This window comes from Phyllostomus discolor, chromosome 6, assembly GCF_004126475.2.
Source record: "Phyllostomus discolor isolate MPI-MPIP mPhyDis1 chromosome 6, mPhyDis1.pri.v3, whole genome shotgun sequence".
Taxonomy (NCBI): domain Eukaryota; kingdom Metazoa; phylum Chordata; class Mammalia; order Chiroptera; family Phyllostomidae; genus Phyllostomus; species Phyllostomus discolor.
In genome coordinates, this window is record NC_040908.2 from 3,681,525 (window position 1) to 3,691,290 (window position 9,766).

Below are 9,766 nucleotides of genomic sequence, written 5' to 3' on the forward strand. Positions count from 1 at the left end.
CGACCTGCGCCGGTCATCACGGAGGGAGGCTGGCCCTGCCCAAGGAGAGGGAGGGGGAGCCCCCGAGGCCGGTCCCGGGCCCTGAACGGAGGCGGTGTGGCGGTAACAGGAGCAGGGTGACAGTGCCTGCGGTGTTGCAGCAGCGACAAAGAGCCGTTTCTTGAGCACCTGCTGTGTGCCAGGTGTCGCAGACAGGTTCACTTGGCTTGCTCCAAGCCTGGGGGGGTGGCTGTGGCCAGTGGTCCTGCCCAAGGCCACACAGGGCCAGGGTCTCTAAGCAGCCAGCGGGGTCTCTGGCTGGGTCCTTCTCATGGGCCTTTCCAGCAGGTGGGGCCCAGGATAGGGCTGGGTGGGCGGGGCCCCGCCCTGCAGGGCTGCAGAGGGGGTCTGGGGCTCTCTCTGGCCCAGCCCTGCTCACCTCGGCCCCTCGGGAAAAGGGGTGTGCTGCCCCCTAAACACTCAGGAGGCCTCCCGGCCTTTTCTGCGGAAGTCACCGAACCACCCCGTGTTCTCACAGACCAGACTACGCGCAATGGCAGAAAACCTACGAGTCCCTCTCGGACATGGTGGTCCCTCGGTCAACCAAGTAAGTGCGACCCCAGCTTCCCCCAGTGCCCCCGGGAAGCGTGCGTGGGTGCTCTGGGGCACCCCGCCACCAAACACTTATGCCCGCTGCATGAGCCCCTCGACCCGGAGTGCCTGCACGGCCACACGACCAGCCTCCCTCCATCTTTCAGAACTTCACTTCCCCGCCCCTCCTTCCGGGAGCCCTCCCGGGCTGCACACTGCTCTGGCTTTCCAGGCAGTTCGGTGTGGGCCTGGGGCAGGGACGGGGAACCGGGAAACCGTCTCTGGGGTGTGGCCTGCAGGGGTCAGAGCAGGAGCAGGCAGTGAGGGCTGGCTAGGTCACAGGAGAAGGGACAGGAGAACGCAGTCACACGGAGAACCCCAGCCACAGAGCTGGGAAGGCCAGCAGGCCCCGCTCTGCCGTGCTGAGCGGCTGCAGAAGGCGCACACAGTGTGGAGCCACTTACTTACGGTCTGAAGACGGACGGACTCCACTGCGTGTGACTTGGGCACACTCAGGGGCACCGCAGGGGTCTGGGCGTGTCTGGGGATGAGAAACACCACGCTGAGCACAGGGGTGGCTTCGGGGCGGAGAGCGGAGTGCAGTTTGGGGGGGGCGGGGAACGACCCAGGGGGATTCTACTGCATGGAGGTTGATGCCTAAAGCTGCGTGGCAGACACGTAGGTATTTATGTGAATGTCTGAAATAGCTTGTGATGTTCACAGGCCCCTTCCTCTGCCTCCCGCCTCCCAGCCCCTGGGGACTCGGCCTCAGGCGGCCCCGCCCACTCCCAGCGGCAAGGCTGGCTCTCCCAGGGTCCCAGACTCCCAGGAGATGGCTATCAGGAGCTAAAGTGAGGGTTGCAGGGGACAGGACAGTCACAGCCTGAGGTCACACGGGAGCTGGAGGAGAGAGCCCGGGGCAGCAGGGTCTGCGGGGCGGGGGTGGGGGGGGATGTGGAGGGGGCACCGAGGGCAGAGGAGCCGGCCCTCAAGGTGGACCTGCTCCGCAGGCTCTCCTGGGGCCACCCCTCAGCAGCCAGGTGCCGGACACGGGCGGGGAGAACCTCTCGGACCCGAGCACCAGCCCTGCGGGCCCGGAGAGTCCCAGAGCTGACTCCGGGGAGGGCTCTGGAGCCGGGCAGCCTCTGAGGGTGCCGGCTCTGCGGAGCAGGAACTGTGGCCCCACCGGCGCGCTCACAAAGCCCCGCCCAGTCTGAGGACTCCCCTCCCCGGTCCGCTGGGACCCACAAATGCTTCCATCACTGGCCCCCACCACCCCCATGCCCTTGGGGACAGCGGCCGCGGTGGTTTTACATGGAGGTGTGCTGGGAGGCTGTGCCTGGCGAGGCCACTGTGACATTGGACATGAGATGGCCACTGTGGGGCGGTCTTCACCAGTGTGTCAGGGCCAGGGGCGCCTGCACGCACACAAGGGGACTCAGACCCAGGAACCCCGGGTGACTGCTCCCTACAGCCCAGCCCCCCTCCCCTGAGGGCCTGCGTCTGGGTGGCCGGAAGGCCCCTAAGCCTCCGGCATGGAGGGCGAGTGGGAGGAGCGGGAGGCAGCCAGGACCACAGAGCTAGGACGCCCTGGGCTTCCCGCCCTCGACGCTCGCAGGGCCCCCGTGCACAGGCCACAGGCCGACGAGGGGGGGACAGAAGCCCCGAGGGAGAGGACAGGCCCCGCCCAGCCCAGCGCCAGGCTGGGGCCTGAGCACGAGGCCGGCGGCCGAGCGGACGCTTCTCTCCCACAGGCTGATCGCCGAGGACAAGGACGGCGGCCTCTTCACCGTGACCCTGTTCCGGAAGGTGATCGACGACTTCAAGAGCAAAGCCAGAGCCAACAAGTGAGGACCACGGCGGGCTTCCCCGGGCGCTCAGCGGCGCCAGGGTGCTCCGTCCCCCTGACAGCCTCTCCTTCGCTTGCTTTCAGGTTCATGGTCCGAGAGTTCTTCTACGACGAGAAGGAGATTAAGAGGGAGAGGGAGGAGATGACCCGGTTGCTGTCGGATAAGAAGCAACAGTATGTGAGTGCCGGGGTCAGGACGCGGGTTTTCGGGCTCGGTGGGGGCAGAAGGCCTTGCTGGGCCCCCCCACTTCTCAGCGCCGGTGTCCCCACGGCCCTGGGCACACACACCCCCTCACACACACACACACACCCGGGAGCACGTGCTCTCCCGGGGCTGCCAGAGCAGGGCCTGCGGGGAGGTGGCATGCACAGGTCACTGGGGAGCTGGCCCCTGAGCCAGGAGCCGTGGCGCTGGGTGCCCTCTGTGTGTGCGAGCCCGGCACCGCGCTGCCCGGAGGGGCTCGGCCCCACCCTGCCCATGAGACCCTGGAAGGGGACCCTGCCCGAGGCACCCCTGAGGTCGAGCAAGGCAGGCGGGGCTCCAGAGGGAGGCCCGACGGGGTGGCTCCCAGGTGTGTGGTGTGGCACCCCCGTCCCCAGCACCTGTGTTTACCCGAACGCCGCTCTCAGGGGAGAGTGGGTACTTGTCCCTGAGACTTCCGACAACAGCCACTCGGAGACCTTCAGGGGGAGGGCGGCCGGGCGCCCCGGGGAGCGGGCCAGACTCTTGCCTCTGCACTGTGACCGAGGCGCCGGGGAGGGTCACTCCCATGCAGCGTCCTCAGTGGCTGGCTACTCGGGGCTGAGCCCCGGGGCCCCTGTCTGAGTGGGGTGTTCTCGAGGTCCTGCCCCCAGCCCCCGCAGCGGTGGGGTGGGGGGGTCATCAGCACCCACCTCTTGTGCAGAGGGGAGGAGGGGTGAACAGAAAGCACTCCGGCCTCTCGGAGGCGAGCCCGTGGGTAAACAGAAGCTGCAAGTGCGAGCTGGGCTGGGAGCCACAAGTGCTGCGTCTCCCGGGGCCGCGGGTCTGCCCCGAGCCTTCCCGACCTGGGGACCTGGGGCGGGGGTTCGGCCCTTCCGCCTGACCCCTGAGGCAGTGGCCTCTCCGAGGGAGTCCGGTAGACCAGCCACCCTCGGGCGCGAACACCAGCCGTGGGGACCCCTGAAATGGCTCCTCAGAACCCCCCTGGACTGGCCTGTCCCTTTTCACAGGCCACGGGAAGCGGCTGTACAAAGTGTCCCCAAGCATGAACATGCATACATGTATGTGCATGGGTGTGTGCACCCTGGAGGGACACGCACACTTCTCAGGTCCTCTGCTGAGAGGAAGGGCTGAGTCAGAGCCCTGGGCCCCCAGGCTCCAGCCCCCCGAAACCCAGGCAGGAAAGGGGGTCGCCACCAGAGCTGCGACCCAAAAGGCCCCCTCTGAACCGTGTCTCCAAGACCTGGGACTGCACCCGCGGCCTCTTCAGTGGCCCCTGGCTCCCCGCTGCGTGTGGACGGAAGCCAGGTCATGGCGGCCTCCACGTGTGTCCAGGCGGCAGGCCCTGCCCGGAGGACTGGCGGTCAGGTCCTCTGGCACCCACCCGTGCGCTGGCACAGACCCCCAGAGGATCGAGGTGACACACAAGCCTGACACCTGCCGCCTGGGTCTCAGGTTGCCGGCTGGTGTCGGCTTCTGCACCCCCACGCCGGCCTGGGGAGCCCTGCCAGGCCTCTCTGCGGGGGGGAACGGGGCCCGGGAGGACACACCCTGCCTGGGAGACTGGCCCTCTGGGGGCTCTCCTTGTGTGCCGGTGAGCGGGGGCCAGCTGGGCTCAGCCCGGCCCCGGGCTCTTGAGCCCCTTACCCCTTGGCCTGTGAGTGGGTGGGTAGGACCCGCCTCCCGCATCCGTCTGGTTGCTTGTCAACCAGAGGGGACAAGCCGGCTCCCGGTGTCATCAGTCCCTTTGAGAGCCCAGGGTGGGGTTTCCCTGAGCTTCACCCCTGTTTGAAAGAAAAATGGCGCCGAAGGGTGACACGCCCCAAGAGCAGGCAGCGTGTGGAAGTGCGCCCTGACCGCCAAGGAGGCCGCCGTGGGCTGCACTTGGTGGGGACACCCCGGCGGGGCCCGGACAGACAGCTCCACAGGCAGTCGCTTCCACTGCACCCCTGGGAGCTGCCCTGCCCTGGCCTGCTTGCTCAAGGGGGAGGCCCGGGCCAGGCCGGGCAGAGGAGGGGGTGCGGGAACTGCCCCCCACTCCACCCCCAGCCGTCAGCCCTTTCCACGGAATATGGAGGCGAACAAAGACTTTCCACGCCCCCAGGGCGGATGGCACGCGCCTCCTGCCTGCCGGCCCGTTCGGGCAATGAGCGTTATTTGTGTGTTTCTCATGCATGCTTCCTAAAAGATTAATCGTTTCTGTGCCTTTAGCAAACTTCCTGTGTTGCTCTTAAAAAGGGATCCTCCTCCACCTTCCCGGACCACAAGGTTAAGGTAACCCCACTAGGTCACCCCGATAGGCCTGCCGTGGGGCACACCGACAGAGAGAGTGAGGGTGAGGGCGAGGTAAGCACCCCGAGGGAGCCCCGGGGTTCCCTGGCTCGCTTGTCCTCGCCGGCGCAGGCGTCTCCCGAGAAATCCACGCCTTGCACTTTCTGTCATCTCTACGGCTTCTGAGCTGCTCCCTTCGAGGAGCCCGGGACGATTTCTTCTTCCTCCTCTGGAGGCCTCTTTGGGGCTATGCGCCCCCCCCCCCCGCCCCCCTGCCGGGGATGGTGCTTTGGGGCCAGGGTGCCTCTGCTCTGTCTGGAGGTGGCTGCAGCTGGTGGCGGGCAGACCCTGGCTGCGGGTGGCGGTGGTCAGGCAGCCCTGCTGTCCTGCCCTGGCTGGACCCCCTGCTGAACTTGTGGGCAGTTGGAGGTATCAGGTGGGAGCTCAGAGCCTTTGCTGCAAGACTTTGAACTCCCCCAGCACCCGTGACAGCTGCCACGGCCCCAAAGCATTGTGGTCATATGAGGAGCTTCTGGAACTCGGTGGCCATGGGTGACGCGGGCAGGGGGCCAGAGCCTCCCATGAAGGTGGGCCCCAGGCCATACAGTGTCAGGTGGAAGCCTGGGGGCTGCCGGCTGAGAGCCCCGAGGCCAGGGGCCGCCCGGATCACGCGTGTGCCTGTGGCCGGCCCGCGGCGCTTCCCAGCGCCAGGCCGCCTGGAGAACGTGGTCCCGGGCACCGGCTCCCCACCCGGGCCTCGGGCCTCGTCGGACCGACGCGCTGCTTCTGCTCGCCCCTGGGTGTTTCTCCTCCGCTCAGGGCTTGCTCTGCCAGACCCGCGCCCCTTCTTGGCTTGGGGTCAAGGGGCGGAGTGGCCGGGAGGGGTCACGCTTGCCTGTCTTTGCAGGGACCCCTGCTGCGCTGGCTCAAGGTGAACTTCAGTGAAGCCTTTATCGCCTGGGTCCACATCAAGGCGCTGCGGGTATTTGTGGAGTCCGTGCTCAGGTAGGTGGGGGGGCAGCCGGCCCGGCCCTCCTGCAGAGGGGTGGTGGCCGAGCCAGGTCCAGGGTCACCTGGGCTCCCCTGCCCCCTCCCGGGCCCTCCAGCCTCCTCAGACAGGACATCTCCCCAGCTCCTGGCCAGGGTTTCTGAGTCCAGCGAGCCGTCCCTCAGCCGCGAGGCCCCCTGCTGGCTAGTGCCCTTTCCTGCAGCCAGACCCTGGTGTCACTTCCCACTTCCCTGCTCACTGCCCCTGCCTGGCAGCTGCCAGGGCCCAGGACCCAGGACCCCGCTCCCTCAGAGCCTGACCTCAAGGCCCGAGCCTCCGAGCACCAGAAAAGATAAACCCAGCCACACCAAACCGCCACCACCAAAACTTATTTTCCCTTTTTCTTTAAACAAAAGCAAAATAGTTTCACTGGTAATTCTGGAGACTATAGGTAACCACAAAGAATGGATAAAATCACCCGATGTTTTAACAGGGAGAGAAAACACCACTGACGCCCATGCCGGTGTGTACTTCTCCAGATCTGGGGTTCTTGGCCTTTTAAATGTGCAGAGGTGTATAATTCTGGCTAAATTTTTATGAAAATGGGATCTGACAGGAGTTATTTTTTGAAGCCAGCTTGTCTTCCTGCTTTGAACACGTGGGGTGTCGTGAACACACCGCCGGCTGCACCCTGCTCCCGGGGGCTGCCCCTGCTCCGGCTGGCGGGCTCAGAGGCCCTCCCAGCCCTCAGCCCCCTCTGCTGCTGCCCCTCCCCCCGTGGCAGGTTGCCCTGGGGTCCCCTCCCATCCCCCCACCTCGCCCGCCAGCCATACTCTATCTGGCTCATCTTCCCTTCCAGCACCTTCCTCCAGCTCCCCCGTTTCTGCTGGTGGCCAGCTTGGACGCCTCTGCCCCCTCGTCCGCGCATGCTGCCCCCACTGCCTCCGCCCCCCACTCCGTGCTCGCCCGGCCTGTCCCCCTGCCTCTGTCTCCCCCGTGTCTCCCCGCTCGGCTCGCCCGCCTGTGGCCACGGGCTCCTCCTTGGTTCTGTGCCTCTGGTTCACCCTCCCCGTGGCTGCCGATGCAGCTTTGTCCGAACGCACCTCTGCGTGGATTGGACCGTGGCTCCTCATCCTCCCCGCCCCCTCCCCACCCCCCACCGCATCTCAGAGGCCCGTGATGACGGGGGTCTCCTTGCCGGGTTGACGGGCGTCCTCAAACCAACCTGGAGTATTTCAGCCACCTCTGGCCGGCCGGCGCCCAGACCGAGCCTGCCTGGCGGACCGGCGTCCTGAGCACAGCCGTGACTCAGGAGCCCTGAACGAAGGCACGTGTGGGTGTGTGTGCTGCAGGGCGTGTCCCTCGTGGCCTCACACTCCCCGGACAATCAGGGCTCTTCCCATCCCCCAACCGGGGTCATTTACACCTAATAGTCTGCAGCTGGCTCTCCGTCTGCGTTGCATCACAGTCTCATCAGTGTGGGTGGGGCTGCCCGGCCCTTTCTAGAGGCTCCCCCCACCCCAGTCCACGGGGAGATGGCGGTCTGAGGGAGTAGATGTTGACCGAGCACATTAGAGCACAGAGACAGGTCACGTCCCGCTTCCTGCGACCTCCCGGTGGCCTTTGCCCGGCAAGTGCTCTGAGTGCTTTTGACCTTTCCCCGACCCCGGGAGCTGCAGCGGGTGCTGGGCCGAGTCAGCGCTCGGCGGGAGTGGGTGCTGAGTGTCTGTGGATGAAGAGCGTCAGGGCGAGAGCTAGTTCCCTTCAGGGCGGCGAGGCCAGGGGCCTCCGTCAGCCGAGACGGAGAGGGAAGTGGCCTTGAGAGCTAGACGTGAGCCTGGGTCTTGGTGGGGGACAGACACCCAGGCGTCGTCAATGACTGGCATGTGTGGGCGAGCTCACCCCCAGGGAGAGTCGGAGGGGAGGGACCAAAGGGACACCTCAGGGAACCCCAGCATCTAAGGGGTGGTGGCTGAGAAGCCTGCCAGGCAGACAGGAGGGAGCTGTGCCCAGGGTCCAAGGCCGGGGACAGTCAGGGTTCTCACATCCGTGGTGTGGGGAGCTAGCGTGGTGACACAGGACACGGGTGTCTGGAACAGGAGCTCAGCGAGTTCACTTTTTGTCTTGAACGGGGCAAGACAGTGGTGAGTTCCCAGGTAGGGACAGTAGGAGAGGCGGAGGGTGGCCCCAAGGTTTGGTGTGCGGGTGCACAGGCCGGGACCGGCCCGGTGCTGGGCTGCTGTGGCACCAGTGGCCAGCAGCCCCCTCTCACAGAGCTGCCGACTGCAACCTGTCAGAGGATCAGACAGGAGGAGACCCCAGCATTTCGGGGCACACTGCCCCATCGGCGGCCCACAGGGAGGCCTGGGGACGCCTGGGAGCGGGGCATAACCGTGGACATCAGGAAATAAAAACATAGCGATGGTAACAGGTGTTTGCCCCGGTGAATCGAGGGCAACCCAGAGATGTCAGTGCCCTGAGGACTGCGTTCACAGCTGGCTTGGGGCAGGAGGGCGTGCAGGTGACAAGCAGGGAACAGCCCAGCATTTGCTCCCTGATGGTGTATTTTTAAAAAAATGGATACTCCCCAAGAGCACGTTTATTATTTATACAGTACTCAATTGTTCTTGGGCAACGCCACAGGAAAAGCGCCAGGCGAGTGACTTTAAATGTACTCAGGCACTCGAAGTCCATTTAAAGTCTTTTGTTTACCCGAAAACTTGATGAGCTGGATTTTTTCGCTTTTCCTTCTTCACTGGAGGAGAGGCAGCGAGGCTGGGCTCTGGGCAGACGCTTTCGGTCGGAGCCACGAGTCTCGCCACCCAGCGGTCACAGGCGGCCGGAACGGCCTCTCAGCTCTGCGGTCAAGAACTGCCGTGTCGGAAGCGGGCTGGCGTGTTCTAGCGTCTTCTATCTGGAAAGATCTCTAGTGATCGTTTCCCCTGACCCTAAGTCACTTTGCTCAGCCGAGCTTTATTTTCTCTGGCTGCTACGCTGGCTGCAGCTTTTCATTTTACTAGAACCTACTCGGTTTCTTGCTCAGGTGGCTTTGCCCACGTTTGCGCTGGCGTTTAACGCGCGCATTTTGTCTGTCTGGGAAGGTACGGCCTCCCCGTGAACTTCCAGGCCGTGCTCCTGCAGCCTCATAAGAAGTCGTCCACCAAGCGGCTGAGAGAGGTTCTGAACTCCGTGTTCCGACACCTGGATGAAGTGGCAGCTGCCAGCCTGTTGGACGTAGGTATCGGGCCCGGAGGTGGCCGCCTTTCTGCAGCAACAGTCGGTCAGCCTCCCTGCAGGGGACACCCGCCCCCCAAACGGTGCCTGGCAGACTGTTGTGAAACCCCGCAGTTTAGGAATGTGAGGTGTCAGCGGCTGTGAGTGTGTGTGTGTGGGGGGCGGTGGCGGGGTGCAGGGCAGAGCGCAGGGTCCGCGTCTGGAGCGCTTCCTCGAGCACGCGGGGGCGTCACCGGAAACCAGCCCGCGCACTGCAGCCCGACCCTGTCTCCCTCCGCAGGCGTCCGTGGAGATCCCGGGGCTGCAGCTCAGCAACCAGGACTACTTCCCCTACGTGTACTTCCACATCGACCTCAGCCTCCTGGACTAGCCCCGGGCCGGCGGGCGGGCCCCACGGCGTCCGCGTCCCCGCGGGCCCGACGGCGGCAGAAGGCCTCTCCCTCAGCCGGAGCAGCTCGGGTGTCCTCCGGAACTTAGGTTTTTAGAGAAAGTGCTCACAGAAGTTCGTTCCAATTGTATTTATTTTTTGTAAGTCACAATAAAGAAACGCTCAGTCCTTTCAACCGGCTCTTGACTTGTGCTCTAACGTGTTTCAGAACTTCGTTTTCCTGAAGGTTTTACATCCGCGGGGACCGCCCCTAGACTGGTGGCC

General features: G+C 65.0%; 1 protein-coding gene across 7 annotated transcripts in view; it reads left to right on the plus strand.

The window, feature by feature from the left end:
* ATP6V1C2 (ATPase H+ transporting V1 subunit C2) overlaps positions 1–9,681 on the plus strand; it is a 39,816-nt gene extending 30,135 nt beyond the window's left edge. For 5 of the 7 annotated variants that reach the window (XM_036027655.1, XM_036027656.1, XM_028516477.2 and 2 more), the window contains 7 exons: positions 518–586; positions 2,325–2,417; positions 2,504–2,597; positions 4,833–4,967; positions 5,800–5,897; positions 8,982–9,114; positions 9,395–9,681. In XM_036027655.1, coding sequence (XP_035883548.1) covers positions 518–586; positions 2,325–2,417; positions 2,504–2,597; positions 4,833–4,967; positions 5,800–5,897; positions 8,982–9,114; positions 9,395–9,484 — 712 coding nt within the window. In that variant the 3' untranslated portion in view covers positions 9,485–9,681. The remainder of the gene's footprint in view (positions 1–517; positions 587–2,324; positions 2,418–2,503; positions 2,598–4,832; positions 4,968–5,799; positions 5,898–8,981; positions 9,115–9,394) is intronic. The other 2 variants (XM_036027658.1, XM_036027659.1) reach the window with 2 other exon arrangements.
* The last annotated feature ends 85 nt before the right edge of the window (positions 9,682–9,766 follow it).